At 45.1% G+C, this 19,211-nt stretch overlaps 1 protein-coding gene across 1 annotated transcript in view; it reads left to right on the forward strand.

Moving 5' to 3' along the window:
• MBD2 (methyl-CpG binding domain protein 2) overlaps positions 1-19,211 on the forward strand; it is an 81,840-nt gene that overhangs the window by 45,933 nt on the left and 16,696 nt on the right. Inside the window, exons 4-5 of the mRNA XM_058170747.1 lie at positions 10,959-11,049; positions 13,017-13,194. Coding sequence (XP_058026730.1) covers positions 10,959-11,049; positions 13,017-13,194 — 269 coding nt within the window. The remainder of the gene's footprint in view (positions 1-10,958; positions 11,050-13,016; positions 13,195-19,211) is intronic.

The following is a 19,211-nucleotide window of genomic DNA, read 5'->3' on the forward strand; positions in this document are numbered from 1 at the left end:
AGAGAGTACACCCTTTTGGCTTTCTCTTTGCAAGATAAGTAATAACATGGTGTGTGCGATATGTCATGTTTTGCTGTTCATCTGAGCTTGTATTTACCTACTTTTTAGAATGGCAAAGGAGTGGATGATTTTTACTATGTCCTTTACATAGATTTACTATTTATAAGATACATAAAACAAAGAACTCAGAGGGTGTACTTTCATATAGTTATCATCTAGCTATCTAGCTATCATCTCTCTCTCTCTCCCCTGCTCTTCCTCCCCCCTCCTTGTTAAATGGTCTATGCCTGCCTGCCTGCCTATCTTACCTGTCTGTCTATCTGTCTGTCTATCTGTCTGTCTGTCTGTCTATCTATCTATCTATCTATCTATCTATCTATCTATCTATCTATCTATCTATCTATCTATCATCTATCTGTCTGTCTGTCTATCATCTATCTATCTGTCTATCATCTGTCTGTCTGTCTATCTATCTATCTATCTATCTATCTATCTATCTATCTATCTATCTATCTATCATCTATCTGTCTGTCTATCATCTATCTATCTGTCTATCATCTGTCTGTCTGTCTGTCTGTCTGTCTATCTCTCCCTCGCATCCTGGACATAAACTGTTTCAACTCCTACCCTCAAAACGACGCTACAGAGCACTGCACACCAGAACAACTAGACACAAGAACAGTTTTTTCCCGAAGGCCATCACTCTGCTAAACAAATAATTCCCTCAACACTGTCAGACTATTTACTGAATCTGCACTACTATTAATCGTTTCATAGTTCCCATCACCAATCTCTTTCCACTTATGACTGTATGACTATAACTTGTTGCTGGCAATCCTTATGATTTATATTGATATATTGATCATCAATTGTGTTGTAAATGTTGTACCTTGATGAACGTATCTTTTCTTTTATGTACACTGAGAGCATATGCACCAAGACAAATTCCTTGTGTGTCCAATCACACTTGGCCAATAAAATTCTATTCTATTCTATTCTATTCTATTCTATTCTATTCTATTCTATTCTATCTATATCTATCTATCTATCTATCTATCTATCTATCTATCTATCTATCTATCTATCTATCTATCTATCATCTATCTGTCTGTCTATCATCTATCTATCTGTCTAGCATCTGTCTGTCTATCTATCTATCTATCTATCTATCTATCTATCTATCTATCATCTATCTGTCTGTCTATCATCTATCTGTCTATCATCTGTCTGTCTGTCTATCTATCTATCTATCTATCTATCTATCTATCTATCTATCTATCATCTGTCTGTCTATCTATCTATCTATCTATCTATCTATCTATCTATCTATCTATCTATCTATCTATCTATCATCTAGCTATCTAGTTATCATCTCTCTCTCTTTCTCCCTCCCTCCCTCCCTCCCTCTCTCCACATACCGCATGTGCATTGTGTGGACCTTTCCTGATCCGTTTCCACTCCAGGGAGAGAAAAACACAACTAGGACAGTGACAAAGGCCTAGTTCAAGTGCATTTGTATGTTGGGATTCACCAACTTACGTTGAGGTCCATCCAGGTTCAAGGACAAAGAGGCCGAAGGAGAGGCTGGCGGTCCCAGATTTAAAGAAATAATGAGCCCGCTTGACCTGCCCTGATGGCTTCATCACTTTCCCTTAAGCTTAAGTGGATGAGAAGAAAGAACAGCAGCTTTTACTGCCTGACCCAGCGGTTATTTCTTTTCAAATCTGGATTTAGTCAAGTTTCTTGAGTGAGCAAACACTGTAAGAAAAGAATTGCTAGAAGCAATAGCAATAGCACTTAGACTTATACACTGCTTCATAGTGCTTTACAGCCCTCTCTAAGTGATTTACAGAGTCAGTGTATTGCCTCCAACAATCTGGGTCCCCATTTTTACCTACCTCGGAAGGATAAAAGGCTGAGTTGAGCATGAGCTGGTCAGGACCGATCTCCTGGCAGTGAGCAGTGAATTAGTCTGCAATACTGCATACTAACCACTAGGCCAACATGGCTTTAGAATAGGGGTTTCCAACCTTGGCCGCTTTAAGCCTGGCGGACTTCAATTCCTAGAATCCCCTTCAACTCTGGGAGTTGAAGTCCGCCAGGCTTAAAGCGGCCAAGGTTGGAGACCCCTGCTCTAGAAGCCAATCAGCAGAGAGGCTAATCTGAGAGCTGGAAAGGATAGTGTTTCTAAAGACGGCCAGATGGCAGGATAGATCTCTTGCCACATGCATACAGGTAGTCCTTGACTTACAACCATTTGTTTATGACCATTCAAAGTCACAACAGCGTTGAAAAAAAAGTGACTTATAGCCAGTGGCAGCACCCCAACAGTCACATGATCAAAAAATATCAGGCAACTGGCTTTTTCTTTTTTTTTTTTTTTTACAATGTTTGCATTGTTGTGGGTACTCCAACATTGGAGGTTTTTAAGAAGAGATTGGACAGCCATTTGCCCAGAATGGTATACGGCAGGGGTGTCCAAACTTGGTCCCTTTAAGACTTTTGGACTTCAACTCCCAGAGTTCCTCAGCCAGCTTTGCTGGCTGAGGGACTCTGGGAGTTGAAGTCCAAAAGTCTTAAAGGGACCAAGTTTGGACACCCCTGGTATACGGTCTCCTGCTTTTTTTTAATTTATTTGCATTTATATCCCGCCCTTCTCCGAAGACTCAGGGCGGCTTACATTATGTCAAGCAATAGTCTTCATCCATTTGTATATTATATACAAAGTCAACTTATTGCCCCCAACAATCTGGGTCCTCATTTTACCTACCTTATAAAGGATGGAAGGCTGAGTCAACCTTGGACCTGGTGGGGCTTGAACCTGCAGTAACTGCAAGCAGCTGCTGTTACTAACAAACTGTCTTACCAGTCTGAGCCACAGTGACCCTTGCTTGAGCAAGGAGTTGGACTAGAAGACCTCCAAGGTCTCTTTCACCTCTGGTAGTCCATATTCTGATTGCCATTTGCAATCTTCCCAACTGGCTTCCAACAGACGAAGTAAATGGAAGAAGCCTGATATATCGTATGACTCCCTTAACAACTGCAGTGATTCACTTAACAAATGTAGCAAAAAGATGATTCACTTAAAAACCACCTTGTTTAACCACAGAAATTCTGGTCCCAATGGTGTTTGTAAGCCGAGGACTATCTGTATGAGTGGGGGGAATGAAGATGGAGAAGCAGGTATAGGTAGGGAATACTACATTTAGGTTAGGCTTTGCTGAACTCTCCCCCAGGACTTTATATGCTCCGCCTTTTAATTCACCTCGGGTGAAAAACACCTTCACTGCAGTGGTGAAATGTAAAATTTGTTACTACTGGTTCTGTGGGCGTGGCTTGGTGGTGGTGGGGTAATGTGACTGGGTGAGCGTGGTCAACTTTTTTTTTTTTTTTTTACTTTTAAAAGCATTTTTTCTACAACCTCTTTGGCCGAAGAGATTGTAAAAAAATGCTTTTAAAAAGCTCTGACGATCCCAGCTGAGTTGCCTGACCGTCAGAGGCTTTTCTTTCTTTTAAAAGCATTTTTTTTGCCTTTAAAAGAAAAAAAAAGCCTCTGATGATCAGGCAACTCAGCTGGGAACATCAGAGGAGCCTTTTAAAAGCATCTTTTTTAACAACCTCTTCAGCTGAAAAAATGCTTTTAAAAGGCTCCGATGATCCCAGCTGAGCTGCACAAGCATCAGAGACTTTTAAAAGCCGAAGAAAAAATGATTTTAAAAGTTAAAAAAACAAAAACCTCTGATGATCACACAGTTCAGCTGGGATGGCGGGGGGGGGGCAGGGATTTTTGCTACCAGTTCTCCGAACCACCTGCCGCCATCGCTACCAGATTGGGTGATCCAGTCCGAACCGGGAGCATTTCACCCCTGCTTCACTGGCTTTCCATTCAGTCCTGATTCTGGGCATGTGCTCCAGAGTTTCCCTCCTTTGCAGCATTACTAGTGTTTCCAGTTCCCATAATTTCTGTGAGCAATGGTTTAAATAGCTCCTTTGCAGACCGCATGCTTTGTCTGCTGAAAGTGTAGGAGTCCTTTTTCACAGCATATCTCCAGTAAAGACCAAACAGAAAAGTGTGTGCGATATATTTTTTTCCTGAACTTATTGTCCTTCAGATGTGTAGGACTTTAAATATTTGATTGATTGATTGATTTGATTGATTGAGTAATTGATTGATTGATTTTGATTGATTGATTGATTCGTTCATTCATTCATTCATTGATGTTGGCTAGTGATGAGAATGAAAGTTTAGTAAATTTGGAAAGAGCTAGGTTGGGCAAGAAGACCAAGGAAGACTGATGGCAGGCAAAAATCACAGAAATAGAAAACCCACCTTACTAGTTCCCAATGCTAGGATCCAAATGAAACTAATTTTTTTTTGTAATGCTTGCCTAGCTTCTCATAAGGCTGGAAGGTTCCTACCACCCTCAATTATTTTATTATTTCTGAATGACTACTGGAAGGACATATTCTTCAACATTCAGCCAGAATCTCCCATACTATCATTTATCAGATCCCAACGTGCGTGAACAATTAATTCAGCCTGTTATAAGGTCATTTCAGGCATTGCCACTTAAGCAACTGATCTTGCTGCAGAACTAACTTCTTGTGCAACCAAACAACTCCTTTGTTTTTCCTCTTCCAGCTGGTACCATTTTTATTTTATTTTATTTATTTATTTATTTTTTTGAAATAGCAAACAATTGATCTTTAAGACAAAGGAAAACGGGCAACAAAATAATTAAGTTGTGCTAAATGTGTAAATAGTGAATGAAGCTTTGTGACCCAAGCGGTTTCTATCATGATTGACTTAAAATTGATGTTAATTGGACAATGAAGTATTAATGATTTGCACAGGGAGCATTGCAGCCAAGCAATTACATTAACATACAAATCTCATCCGTCACATTATCAGTCCAGGCGTGCCCTTCGGGGATCACATAACATTTGACATAATTGTATCCTAAATTGATTTAAAACTAACAAATGAGAGCATTTTATAAAGTCCTTCCAGTAATCATGCAAATGGCAAATGAAAATACTAGTATCGCTTGTGTTCCTGCTTCAGCTAAATGCAATGGGATTAGAAACATATTGTCCTTTTCCTAATGAGCAATTAATGTAGGCTGAATAATTACTAGGGCTGTATGTAGTTCAAAACAATTTGGAAGAAGGTCTCGCGGGAATATACAGCTTTGGCTATTCCTTAAAGTTTGCCTATTGTTTTTCTGGCTTTTAAGCAGACTTAGAACAAATGTGTAGCTGTTTCAAGCACTGTGCAATCCATTCCTTAATGCAGCCAAAACGGGTTTTTTTTCCCCCCAGGCTTATGTACGGGTAGTCCTTGACTTACAACGGTTCGCTTAGTGATTGTTCGAAATTGCAACGGTGCTGAAAAAAGTGACTTACGGCCGTTTTTCATACTTACGACTTTTGCAGCATGCCCGTGGTCACTTCATTTCCTTTTGGGTGCTTGGCAATGGATTCACATTTTTTTTATTATTATTATTATTATTATTATTATTATTATTATTATTATTATTATTATTATTATTATTATTATTATTATTTATTAGATTTTTATACCGCCCTTCTCCCGAAGGACTCAGGGCAGTTTACAGCCAAAATAAAAACAATAGCAATGTACAATTAAAACAAAATTAAAAAACTTATTATATAATTGGCCGAAATTTAAAAACATTTAAAATCTAAAAACCCTTAAAATTCATCTAAAAATTTAGAATTTAAAAATTTAAAATTTAAGCCAGCCCCGCGCGAGTAAATAAATACGTTTTCAGCTCGCGGCGAAAGGTCCGAAGGTCAGGCAATTGGCGCAAGCCGGGGAGAAGTTTGTTCCAGAGGGTAGGAGCCCCCACAGAGAAGGATCTTCCCCTGGGGGCCGCCAGCCGACATTGCTTGTGATGGTGGAAGTGGTCCCAGGGTCATGTAATCCCCATTTTATGACCTTCTGATAAGCCAATTCAAGGGGGAAGCCAGATTCGCTTACCAACTGTGATACCAATTTAACAACTGCAGTGATTCAGCTGGCCCCACCCCTCCCCTCCCCACCCCTTCCAGGAGTCCCCACGCACCCCATTTTGGCTCCCAAGTAAGTGCAGGGAGGCCTACTAGACCCAAAATTGAGCGTGGGGGGGCATCCCCCCACGGCCCTTTATTGCTCCCAGTGGGGTTCGGGAGGCCAAGTGCAGCCTATCACACCCCCTGGCCGGACCTGCCGTGGCCATGCCGACTCAGTTGGTCATTAGTGCAGAGAACTGGTTGTTAAATTATTTGAATCCCACCACTGGAGTTGTGCCTATGTTCCTACAATATGTTAAACCCAAATTAAAGAACTACACTGAGAGTTTATGCATCGGAGACAAATTCCTTGTGTGTCCAATCACACTTGGCCAATAAAGCTATTCTATTCTATTCTATTCTATTCTATTCTAGTCTAGTCTAGTCTAGTCTAGTCTAGTCTAGTCTAGTCTAGTCTAGTCTAGTCTAGTCTAGTCCTAGTCCTAGAGTAGTCCAGTCCTACTCTAGTCCTAGTCTAGTCTAGTCTAGTCCTAGTCCTAGTTTAGTCTAGTCTAGTCCAGTCTAATCTAGTCCAGTCCACTCCACTCTTCAAAGAAAATACACAGTGCTTTAGGGCATGGATGTCTATCACTGGCAGGGGAATTCTGGGAGTTGAAGTCCAAAGTCTTAAAGTTGCTGAGGTTCGACATCCCCGCTTTAGGCCATTAAATCCAGCTTCTTATCCAAGCGTCATCTCTCACCAGACGTTAATCCCCATCGGGCTTATCAAGCATCGCTTTGACAAACCTGTTGCAGAGTTTCAAACCTCCAGGGTCCCGCTCTGTAGGGCATGAAGTGCATCTTTGCATTATTAGCCTAATAATGCAGGGGTGTCCAAACTTGGCAACTTTAAGACTTGTGGACTTCAACTCCCAGAATTCCTCAGCCAGCAAAACAAAGCTGGCTGAGGAATTCTGGGAATTAAAGTCCACAAGTCTTAAAGTTGCCAAGTTTGGACACCCCAGGGCTAATGATTTGCATTGACTGGAGGTGACAGCTAAATGTCAAATTTACAACAGGAAGGAAGGGCTGTACTGTTAAGAGAGTGTGTGTGTGTGTGTTGGGTTACCCTTTATTAAATAAAGGGTTAACCCTTTATTCCCCATCCTCAGTTCTAAGATCCCTCCGTTGAAGCTGATATTTGAGGGGGTGGAAATGTCCATCAAGGCAGTGAGAAATATAATTGGCCATGCAAATAGCAGTTTCGGTAAAGACCTTTGAAGGGTTTAGGGTTTTTTTTGCTGCCTCCCACACCGGTTGCGATTTTATTCTTAGCCAGGACTGTCTGGGCTGCCAATGCTTGTGGTTTTTCAAACAACCCGTGAAACGCAAATGTGCATTTACATCTCGCTTTGCGCTCGGCAGGCAGGCGGCTTTAAAAGGGTGCCTGCTAGCTTGAGTGTGAAAAGGCAGCGGAAAGTAAACCACGGAAGGATGATTAATTATGGCAGATAGAGAGAGAGAAAAATGAGGTCTGTGAAAAAAAAGGATTGTTTAAATCAGGGGTCTCCAACCTTGGCCACTTTAAGCCTGGAGGACTTCAGCTTTGCTGGCGGGGGAATTCTGGGAGTTGACGTCCTCCAGGCTTAAAGTGGCCAAGGTTGGAGACCCCTGGTTTAAATAATAAATTGCTGGGCTGAGCATTCTTTGGATTTCTTTCTCTGTCTCCTTTTGGGAATGTTTTTTTTTTTTTCTGGGAAAAACAGCAACTTTTGTGATAGTTGGGTAGTATTTGTAAAGGTCTCCCTTCAGCGTGTGCATGAGACAGCAGTTTGTAGTATCTTTATATATGGGTAGTCCTCAACCTGCAACTATTCGTTCAGCGACTGAATTTACAGTCACCATCATCATCTTCTCCTTTTAATGACCCCATAATCCCTTACTGGGTGGGTAGAGTCTGGGCAACTGAATGGAGCTGAGTGTTTACTGGCCGGATGCTCTTCCTGTCGCCAATGCGGAGTGATATTCAGCTGATAAAATTCTCATTGTGCCCAGAGAGAAATATTTGCCTCTACCTAGGATTGAACCCACAGCCTCCTGATTGTGAGGTGAGAGCTCCAGCTCTAGGCCACCACATGTCGTGTCCCACTCCCACTCCGACGAACAAGTCAAGGAAGTCCATAACAGACTTGGCTACGAAGCCTTTGCAGCTTGCCAAGTTCCTTCAAGGTTTATCAGGGCAGGCAGGAGTCCAAGTTGTGACTTCAGCGATAGAGTCCGATATCAGCAAACTAGCTAAGACTTTGCTTGACTCAATGTTGGAATGCCAAAATCAGGTCCTTTATATAGGCTGTGGGGTGTGGCTCCATGACTCAGCATTTATCCAGGCCTGCCCCACCCCTCCTTCTGCTGACGTCGCCTCTCAGATCTCCGGAAGCGAGGGTCCTCCCAATTCTGAATTGTCTTCAACTGGATCTGCTGTCAGTAATTCCAGCACCTGGCTGGCTTCCTCTGACGGCTGAGCCAAAGGAACACACGCCGTATGAGTGAGGTTTATCGGGCTTGTTCGTTCACTCCTGGCATCCTCTCCGGGCATGGGGCCAGGGCCGGGGCCTGGAGGCATGACAGGCCATTTCATCTTCATTATCAGACTCGGAGTCTGATAAAAGACCCAGTTGGAGACAGGAGGGGCCCGGCTGAGGAGAGGAGGGAGGACAAGTCACAACACCGCACCACTCAGCGACTGAACTTACAATGATACTGAAAAAAACTGACTTATCACCAGTCCTCACACTTATGACCATTGCAGCATCCCTATGGTCATGTGATCAGAATTTGCATGTATGTATGATGGTTGCAATGTCCCAGGGGTCATTTGATTACCATTTTTAAAAATCTTTCCAGATGGCTTCTGAGAAGCAAAATCAATGGGGGGAAACCAGATTCGCTTAATGACTGTAGAATTCGCTTAACAACCGCAGTGATTTTCTTAACAACCATGGCTAAACAAGGTCATACGATCCGGCAGTGACTCACTTAACGACTTCTTCGTTTAGCAACAGAAGTCCTGGTTTCAACCGTGGTCAAGGGCTGCAGCTGTATGGATAAAATAGGTCAAAGTGGCTCCTGTTCTAACGGCTACAAAAGAGCCATGAGATGAAAAATCTAAAGGCAGTTCTCGACTTACGACCACAATTGAGCCCAAAATTTCTGTTGTAAAGGGAACCATTTGTTAAGTTTTATTTATTTATTTATTTATTTTTCATATTTATATACCGCCCTATCTCCCTAAGGACTCAGGGCGGTTCACAGGCAGTTAAAATACATATAAATACAGATTAAAAACGACAATTAAAAAACTTATTCTATAGCCAAATTATTAAAAACAGTATAAATAGTAAAAAACCCCTTAAAACCAGTAACTTTAAAATCTAATCCAGTCCCGCGCAGATGAATAAGTGTGTTTTAAGCTCGCGATGAAAGGTTCGGAGGTCTGGAAGTTGACGAAGTCCTGGAGGGAGTTCGTTCCAGAGGGTGGAAGCCCCCACAGAGAAGGCCCTTCCCCTGGGTGTTGCCAGACGGCACTGCCTAGCTGACGGCACCCTGAGGAGTCCCTCTCTGTGAGAGCGCACGGGTCGGTGAGAGGTGTTTGGTAGCAGTAGGCGGTCCTGTAAATAGCCCGGCCCTATGCCATGGAGCGCTTTAAAGATTGTCACCAACACCTTGAAGCGCACCCGGAAGGCCACAGGTAGCCAGTGCAGTCTGCGCAGGATAGATGTCACGGGAGCCACGAGGGGCTCCCTCTATCACCCGCGCAGCCACATTCTGGACTAACTGAAGCCTCCGGATGCCCCTCAAGGGGAGCCCCATGTAGAATGGTTTTTTGCCCCATTTTTGCAAGCTTTCTTGCAGCACTTGTTAAGTGAATCAATGCAGTTGACAAGTTACGCCTGTTACACAAAGGAAAGGAAAATTAAGTCTGTAGTAACATCTGTTAAGTGAATCTGACTTCTCCGTTCACTTTGGTTGTGAGAAGGTTGTAAATGATGATCACATGACTTTGGGACACAGAAGCGGTCATAAATATGAACCAGTTGCCAAGCATCTGAATTTTGATCACTTGATACTGTGGGGATGCTAAACAGGTCAGAACTCTGAAAAACGGTCCTAAAGTGCCATTGTAACTGTGAACGGTCGCTAAATGAACTGTTATAAGTCGAGGACTACCTGTATTTTGGGAATCACTTCAGGTAAAAAGAAGTGTATCCCCAGTTGTAATTGTCCCCAAAGTCAATGGGAAAGCCAGCAGGGAAGGTTGCAAGTCATGGTCAGGAGATGTCTCACTTAACATCCCCAGCCAATTCGTTTAACGACTGTGGCGAAAAGGATCATACAAAGGGGTGTGGTCACATGACGCTTCGCTTATCAATCACATCACTTGCGAGGTTTTCTGGTCCCTATTATGGTTGTAATGCAAGGGCTACCTGTATGGTTGGGTATATGTATAAAGGTAAAGGTAAAGATTCCTCTCACATACATGTGCTAGTCGTTTTTGACACTAGGGGGCGGTACTCATCTCCGTTTCAAAGCAGAAGAGCCAGTGCTGTCCGAAGATGTCTTCATGGTCATGTGGCCGGCATGACTAAATGCCAAAGGCGCATGAAAGGCTGTTACCTTCCCACCAAAGGTGGTCCCTATTTTTCTACTTGCATTTTTTACCTGCTTTCAAACTGCTAGGTTGGCAGAAGCTGGGACAAGTAACGGGAGCTCACCCCGTTACGCAGCACTAGGGATTCGAACCGCTGAAGTGCCGACCTTTCGATCGACAAGCTCAGTGTCTTAGCCACTGAGCCACCGGGTCCCCTTTTGGGTGCATGTATAGTAACATATAATTACAGTGTCCATTAATCATGGTTCTTGGTTTTTTTTAAAATCTTTTTTAGCTTTTCTGGGAGAAGAGGCTTCAAGGCTTAAGTGCATCAGATGTCAGTGAGCAAATCATAAAATCCATGGAGCTTCCTAAAGGCCTTCAAGGTAATGTTGAAGTTTTAATGGATCCCTTTTTGCAGATGGATTTAGTGGTTTAATCCTTGGGCTGAAATGCAGGAAATCCATTCGCACATCCCGGCTGGGGAATGCTGGGAGTTGAAGTCCACACATCTTAAAGTTGCCATGTTGGAAAAAAAAACACTGTTCTAACAGACTTCAGGGATTCCTCAATTTACAGCAGTTCGTTTAGTGACCGTTCGCAGTTACAACGTCACTGAAAAAAGTGATTTATGACCGCTTTTCACACTTATGACCATCGCAGCATCCCCGTGGCCACATGAACAAAATCCAGATGCTTGGCAACTGGTTCATATTTATGACGGTTGCAGTGAGTGTCCCACAGGGGTTCAGGTGATCCTCATTTTGCGACCTTGTGGCAAGTAAAGTCAGCGAGAGAAGCCAGATTCACTTATCAACCATGTTACCCGTTTAACAACGGCAGTGATTTCATTTTTTAACAACGGTGACAAGAACGGTCGTAAAATGGGGCAAAACTCGCCGAACCAACGTCTCACGTAGCGACAGAAATGTTGGGCTTCACTGTGCTTTGTAAGCCGAGGACTTACAACCTGCATTATATATCAATGACAGGTAGAATTTGCTATGCTAACCTTTGCCTTAGGCTGGTGGATTTCAACTCCCAGAGTTCCTCAGCCAGCAAAGTCCACCAGTCTTAAAAGAGCCAAGTTTGCAGACCCCTGCTTTAGGGACAGAGATCTTATTTGGCGGTTTTTGTTTTTTTTTGAATTTTCCCCAAAAGTTTTTTTTTTGAATTTTCTGTCATCATATTTAATGTACAGTCATTTATCCATCACCTTTTAACTTTCATTTGTTACCTATTCGGGCCTGCTCGTTTACCACTTCCTTCCTTAACTTAACCTTTCCTTCTCCTCTACCTGTCGTGTCCCACTCCTCCGCTGACAGCTGGGTCAGGGAAATCCGAATCAGGCTTGCCTCTGCAGCTCTGCCCAAAGTCCTAGCAAAGTCCTCAGAGCAGGCAGGAGACCAGTAAGTGACTTCAGCAAGATAAGTTCGACTTTTGCCTGACTCAGAGACTGCCAGAAAGTAGCTCCTTTATATAGGCCATGGGGTGTGGCTCCATGACTCAGCACTCATTAAGGCCTGCCCCTCCCTTCCTTCTGTTGCCTCCACCTATCCAATCTTCTGATGCGAGGATTACTCCAATCAGCTGTTGGGAATAAACCCTCCTCAGGCTCACCTGCTGTGGAGGAGGGGGAGGGGTCTAGCTGCTCCGTTTGCCTGGGCATGGAGTCAGGGCTGGGGCAGGGAGATGCTCCTTCTTCTGCAGTTTGTCTGGGCATGGAGTCAGGGCTGGGGCAGGGAGATGCTCCTTCTTCTGCAGTTTGTGGGGGCATGGAGCCAGGACTTGGGCCGGAAGGCATACATTCCTCAGTATTGGGGAGCAGGTAAGAAGGCCCCGGCTGCTCTGAGGGCGGGCAAGACACAACACCTTCCCTTTTCTGCTTCCTCTCCTCCCTCCCCACTCCTCTCTTCTTCCCCTTCCTCTCCATTTCCCCCTCTTCCATCCTTCTCTCTTCGTTCCATCCTACTTCCTTCTTTCCCTCTCTCTCCTCCTCTCTCTTTCCAATCCCTTATTCCCACCAGTTCAGTCTGAAGTGGTATTTGAGCAGCCCCGATTTCATTTCAAATTCTTTTGCTTTTTGGTTACATATCATCCGTCATACCTGTACATTTTTAATCAATCCATATACCATCTTCCACCCTCCTCCCCCAACCCTCCCCCCCCCCCGATAGCACTCTATGCCAAGTATTAACGAGCCGATTTTGCATTTGTAAATGTTGTACCTTGATGAACGTATCTTTTCTTTTATGTACACTGAGAGCATATGCACCAAAACAAATTCCTTGTGTGTCCAATCACACTTGGCCAATAAAAAATTCTATTCTATTCTATTCTATTTGGTCTCTAGGAGTGGGCCCCGGGAACAACGATGACACCCTCTTGTCGGCTGTGGCCAGCGCATTGCACACGAGTTCCGCGCCCATCACAGGACAACTCTCGACCGCCGTGGAAAAAAACCCAGCTGTGTGGTTAAACACATCGCAGCCTCTCTGCAAGGCCTTCATTGTCACGGATGAAGACATTAGGTGAGTCCTTGACAGGCCGGGTTTCTGCAACCCCGCCGGGCTCTTTGGAAGACCTGCAGAGTGTCCACCTGCAGGCAACTTTTAAGACTTGTGGACCTCGACGCCCAGGATTCCCCAGCCAGCCATGATTCAAGTTTCACCCCAGTTAGCCCAGTTTCTTTCGTTCTTTCCGATCTGTGTCCCTCCAGATGTCTGCATCAGAAATCTTGGGAGTTGCATCACAGTGTGTCTGGATGGTGTCTTTGTAGTGTCTGAGAAAAGTGCACTGTTTTCTGTGGGTATCTTAAAAAAAAAGAAAAAACCTTACTCCCTTCCTTTCTCTCTCCTGCTACCTCCCTCTCTTTCTCTCTGTCTCCCTCCACCTCCCTCCCTCCTGCCGCCTCCCTCCCTCACTCCAGCCACCTTTGCTTGTTCTCTTCCTTCCTTTCTCCCTCCCTCCCTCCCTCCTTCTCTCCTGCTACATCCCTCTCTTTCCCTCTCTCTCCCCCCTCCTTCCCTTCCCTTCCCTTCCCTCCCTCCTTCTTTTTCTTCCTTTCCTCCTCCCTCGTCCCTCCTGCCACCTTCCTCCCTGCCTCCTTCCCTCCTGTTCGTTCACTCCCCCTTTCTCTCCTGCTACCTCCCTTTCTCTCTCTCTCCCTCCCTCCTGCCCCCTCCCCCTCTCTTCCTCTTCCCCCCCCCCCCCTCTTTCTCTCCCTCCTCCTCTCTCCCTCCTCCCACCCCCCTCACTCCCGCCACCTCTCTCTCCCTCTATCCCTCTCTCCTGCTACCTTCCTCTCTTTCTCTCTCTCCCACTCCTTCCCTTCCCTTCTCTTCCTCTCTTCCTCTCTTCCTCTTTCTTCTTTCTCCTCTTCCTCCTGGCTCCTTCCTTTCTTCCTTCCCTCCTCCCTCCTCCCTCCTGCCACCTTCCTCCCTCCTTCTCTTTCTCTCCCTCCTCCTCTCCCTCCTGCCACCTCCCTCATTCCCACCACCTCTCTCTCCCTCCATCCCTCTCTCCTGCTACCTTCCTCTCTTTCTCTCTCCTCCTCCTTCCCTTCCCTTCCCTTCCTCTCTCCCTCTCTTTCTCTTTCTTCTTTCTCCTCTCCCTCCTGCCTCCTTCCTTCCTTCCTTCCTTCCTTCCTTCCTTCCTTCCTTCCTTCCTTCCTCCCTCCCTCCCTCCCTCCCTCCCTCCCTCCCTCCTTCCTTCCTTCCTTCCTTCCTAGCTTTTGCTGACACAACGTTCACTTGGTGATGGCTCATAAACAAGGAAGTAAATCAACAGAGCGTGCGGTAGGAGTTATGAAAGGGCATATTCCCAATCTTGCACCACCAAGTCCAACTTGATTATGTTTGCATTTTTCTTTTTAAATGCTCCATTTACCTCCAGCTTTTTAAGACTCAGATCATCTTTTATTACTGCTATCCGTGATTGATTTCCTGCTGATCTCGTGGTAATTGCTGCAAGAAATGTGCTCGTGATTTGGTTAGCTTCGATACAGCTCCGTTTTCCTCTATTTTCAAAATACCGATACCCGGGGTTCGGATATTTATTAATCTTGGTGTTGAGATTATTCTTAAGTGCATGTTTAAATACTAGCCTTTGAGGTTTTCAAATTGTGAGATGCTGGGCTTTGGGTAAACAACCACGGTGTTTATTAGGCAAAAGCGGAGCAATAAAATGCCCATTCCCCCAAATGTTGGATATTTTGAAAGCATTGCATGGCGAAGAAAGAAAAGGGTAGGAATTTTCACTCAGACTTTTTAACAAAAAATAATTACAGTCTGATATTGAAAGATATAGCTTCTGGTAAAAAAAAATGATTTTGGAAGTAAACAGGCAGCCTCGTTCACCCTCAAAACAGACCAGGGGTGAAAACCAGCAGGTTCCGACAGGTTCTGGAAAACCTGTAGTGGAAATTTTGAGCAGTTCAGAGAACCAGCAAATACCACCTCTGGCTGGCCCCAGAGTGGGGTGGGAAAGGAGATTTTGTAATATCCTTCCCTCAGGAGTGAGGAGGGAATGGGGATTTTGCAATATCTTTCCCCTGGAGTGGGGAGGGAATGGAGATTTTGCAGTATCCGTCTCCTGCCACACCCACCAAGCCACACCATGCCCAACAAGCCACGCCCACAGAACCGGTAATAAAAAAAAATTTGGATTTCACCACTGAAAGAGACCCAATCAGAAGTGTGGTTTGCAAACCTTCAGGAGTCTTTGGGAAACACAACCTAGCCAGACACATGAATATATAACCCTCAGAGAAAACTAATGGTGTGCCAGGATTCTTGCATCATTGTATTTCTGATGTTAGAGCTGGGGGTTATCAACATTTGAAGGGGATCAAGCACATGATAACTGTCTTCCAGTACTAGAGGGGCTGCCACAGGGAAGAAGGGACTGACTTATTCTCCAAAGCACCTGGGGATGTTCTGTCTCCTTCCCCACTTCGGAGTAACGAGCTGGCCTTCAGCCAGTGGATTCACGGCTCTTATCAGTCCTGGCAGAGAAATTGCAGCTGCCTGCCAAAGTACCAACAAATGACTCACAGAGTAAGACTTCAGCTCTCTTTGAAACGGTTCGGCTAAGTTTTTGCTCCCCGTGGAGTGCGAGCAGTCCCAAAGCTCCTTATATATCCTGTGGGGTGGGGCTCCTGCCCTATCCTTCCCTTTGATGACACAGTCTCTCTAATCTTCTGAAGCGCGGGTTAATCCAAGCTTGATTATTAACAGCTGGGTCTGAGGGCGTATCCTGAGGAGGGGAGGAATCAGGGGATGGCGGCCTCATTACGTCCTCCGACTGGCCTGGTTCTGGCTCCTGGAGCTGGGCCAAAGGCATCGGAGCTCCCAAGGTAAGCCTTACCGGCCCTTCCCCCTCACTCTCGGAGTCACTTTCGGGCATGGGGCCAGGTTCGGGGGCTGGAGTCACAACAGGGGGACAGGACAAAAAGTAATGGGTGGAAGCTTGTTAAAGAGAGATCCAACCTAGAAGTAAGGAGAAACTGCTTGACCGGGAGAACAATTAATTGATGGAGTAGTTCCTGGAGTTGTGGGCACTCCATCACTGGAGGATTTTAAGAAGAGACTGGACAGCTACTTGCCTGAAATGGTATCAGGTGTCCTGCTTGAGCAAACGGTTGGACTAAAAGACCTCCGAGGTCCCTTCTGCCCTATGATTCTATGAGATTTAAAGTAAGAAATAGTGGGTTGGAAGCTTGTTAAAGACAGATCCAACCTAGAAGCAAGGAGAAATTTTTTGACAATAAGAACAATTAATGGAATTTATTTTTATTTATTTATTTATTCATACTTTTATACCGCCCTATCTCCCTAGGGACTCAGGGCGGTGTACAGCCATATAAAAGCAACATAAATATACAAAGTAAAACATTAATCTAAAAAACTTATTAAATAGGCCAAATATTTAAAATAGACATATAAATAATAAAACCCAATTTAAAACCAAATCTAAAATTTAAACAATTAAATAGCTTGCCTCCCAGAATTGCGGGCGCTCCAAGAAGAGATTAGACAACTATTTGATTGGGATGGTATAAGGTCTCTGGCCTTGAGCAGGGGGTTGGGCTAGAAGACCTCCAGGGTCCTTTCCAGCCCTATGATTCTATCTTCTTTGGCAGTGATGGCTAACCTTTTTGCCATAGCGTGCCAAAAGTGGGGGGAGCATGAGGGGTTGTGTGCACATGCCCACACCCATAATTCAAAGCCCCACACCCCTGCACATGCGTGCATCACACACACACACACACGTGCTCCCCCATGCATGCGTGCATGACCCCCCTGTGCTCCGTTTTGGACCTAGCAGGCCCACCTGAAGCTGTTGTGTCTCGTCCGATCTCACCACAGCCGGGGCCTTCTTATCTGCTTCCGAACACGGAGGAATGTCCTAGTATGCCTCCCGGCCCCAGCCCTGGCTCCATGCCCAGACAGGCTGAAGAGGAGGAAGTATCTCCAGCCCCCAGCTCTGGCTCCATGCCCAGGCAAACGGAGCAACTAGACCCCTCCCCCTCCCCCACAGCATGTGAGCCTGAGGGAGGTCAATTGCCAACAGCTGCAGACTGGAGTGACCCTCGCGTCAGAAGACTTGATAGATGGAGGCAACAGAAGGAAGGGAGGGGCAGGCCTGGATAAGTGCTGAGTCATGGAGCCACACCCCATGGCCTATATAAAGGATCTGCTTTCTGGCATTCTCTGAGTCAGGCAAAGTCTAAACATATCTTGCTGAAGTCACTTTCTGGTCTCCTGCCTGCCCTGAGGACTTTGTTAGGACTTTGGCGGAGCTGCAGAGGCACGCCTGATTTGGATTTCCCTGACCCGGCCGTCAGCGGAGGAGTGGGACACGACAGAAGCCTCCGGAGGACAGAAGTGGCCTCTTTCCCAACTTCCAATAGGCCTGGTAGGCCTGTTTTCCAGAAACTTTCTTGGAGCCTGGGGAGGGTGAAAACGGCCTCCCCCACCCCCGCTGGAGGCCCTCTGGAGGCCAAAAACGCCCTTCCCAAAACCCAATACTAACCTAAAGCCTCCACACGAGCCCTGTACTTATCTGGCATCCAAAATGGGCTGTGTGGAGACTCCTAGGAGGGGAGGGATGGCGTGGGCAGGTCCAGCTGAAAATAAGCTGGCCAGTGCGCACATGCGCACTGGAGCTGACCTAGGGCAACAGCTTGCATGCCCACAGATATAGCTCCATGTGCCACCTGTGGCACATTTGCCATATGTTTGCCATCACAGTTCTATAGTGTTTCAGTGGAACAACTGGAGACAATTAGCACTTCTGTTAGTTTGTTAGTAGGTTTTCTGGTTTCACCATTGTTGTGACTCCAGCCCCCGAACCTGGCCCCATGCCTGAAAGTGACTCAGAAAGTGAGGGGGAAGGGCCGGTAAGGCTTACCTCGGGAGCACCGATGCCTGTGGCTCGGCTCCAGGAGCCAGAACCAGACCAGTTGGAGGATGTAATGAGGCCGTCATCCCCTGATTCCTCCCTTCCCCAGGCTACGCCTTCAGACCCAGCTGATAATAATAATCAAGCTCGGATTAACCCGTGCTTCAGAAGATTAGAGAGGTGGCGTCATCAAAAGGAAGTTCAGCTAAAGCCCCACACCCCTGCACATGTGCTCCTGCCCCACCCCACAGGATATATAAGGAGCTTTGGGACTGCTCTCACTCCACGGGAAGCAAAAGTTTAGCTGAACTGTTTCAAAAAGAGCTGAAAGTCTTGCTACGTGAGTCATTTGTTTGAACTTTGGCAGGCCGCTGCAATTTCTCTGCCAGGACTGATAAGAGCTGTGAATCCACTGGCTGAAGGCCAGCTCGTGGGTCTGAAGTGGGGAAGGAGACAGAACAACCATGTTTTTAGTTTTTAAAGCGTTCCTCCTCCAGCGGCCTCTGCTTTTCAACCAAGACCATTGCTGTGTGGTAGCTGATGATTCGAATCCACACCAAGGTGCGATATCATTAAGTATTAAGCTGCTGAGACATTCTAGGTTTGACATTCTAGGTAGAGACATCCTACCTCCTCTTTGTACTTGCGATATCAAGTTGCAGGAGAGAAACTAACACTTCTACACTGAGCACCAGATTATGTTTCCATATTGGAGGTGGTAGTTTCAGTTTTTCAGTCCACTGTGGAATAACCATAGTGATAGTATAATAATGATAATAAGCCTTTCAGATCTTAAAATACACTGTTGGTGTTTTCGGATAAACCAGTTTTGTTACTCTGATACCGTGTTATTTTCACTGATAAAACGATCAGAAGTTCTGCATTGCATCACAACTGCAATATGAAGTTACACTGGAAGTGTAACATTGGAATTGATTTTTATTTATTTATTTATTTATTATTTAGATTTTTATACCGCCCTTCTCCCGAAGGACTCAGGGCGGTGTACAGCCAGATTAAAAAACAGTACAATATACAAATTAAAACAAAAATTAAAATAACATATTCTATAAATGGCCGAAAATTTAAAACCGTCAAATTTGACCCATAAAATTCATAAAATACCCCAATTAAAATTATTAAA

The sequence above is a fragment of the Ahaetulla prasina genome, chromosome 2, assembly GCF_028640845.1.
Source record: "Ahaetulla prasina isolate Xishuangbanna chromosome 2, ASM2864084v1, whole genome shotgun sequence".
Lineage (NCBI taxonomy): Eukaryota > Metazoa > Chordata > Lepidosauria > Squamata > Colubridae > Ahaetulla > Ahaetulla prasina.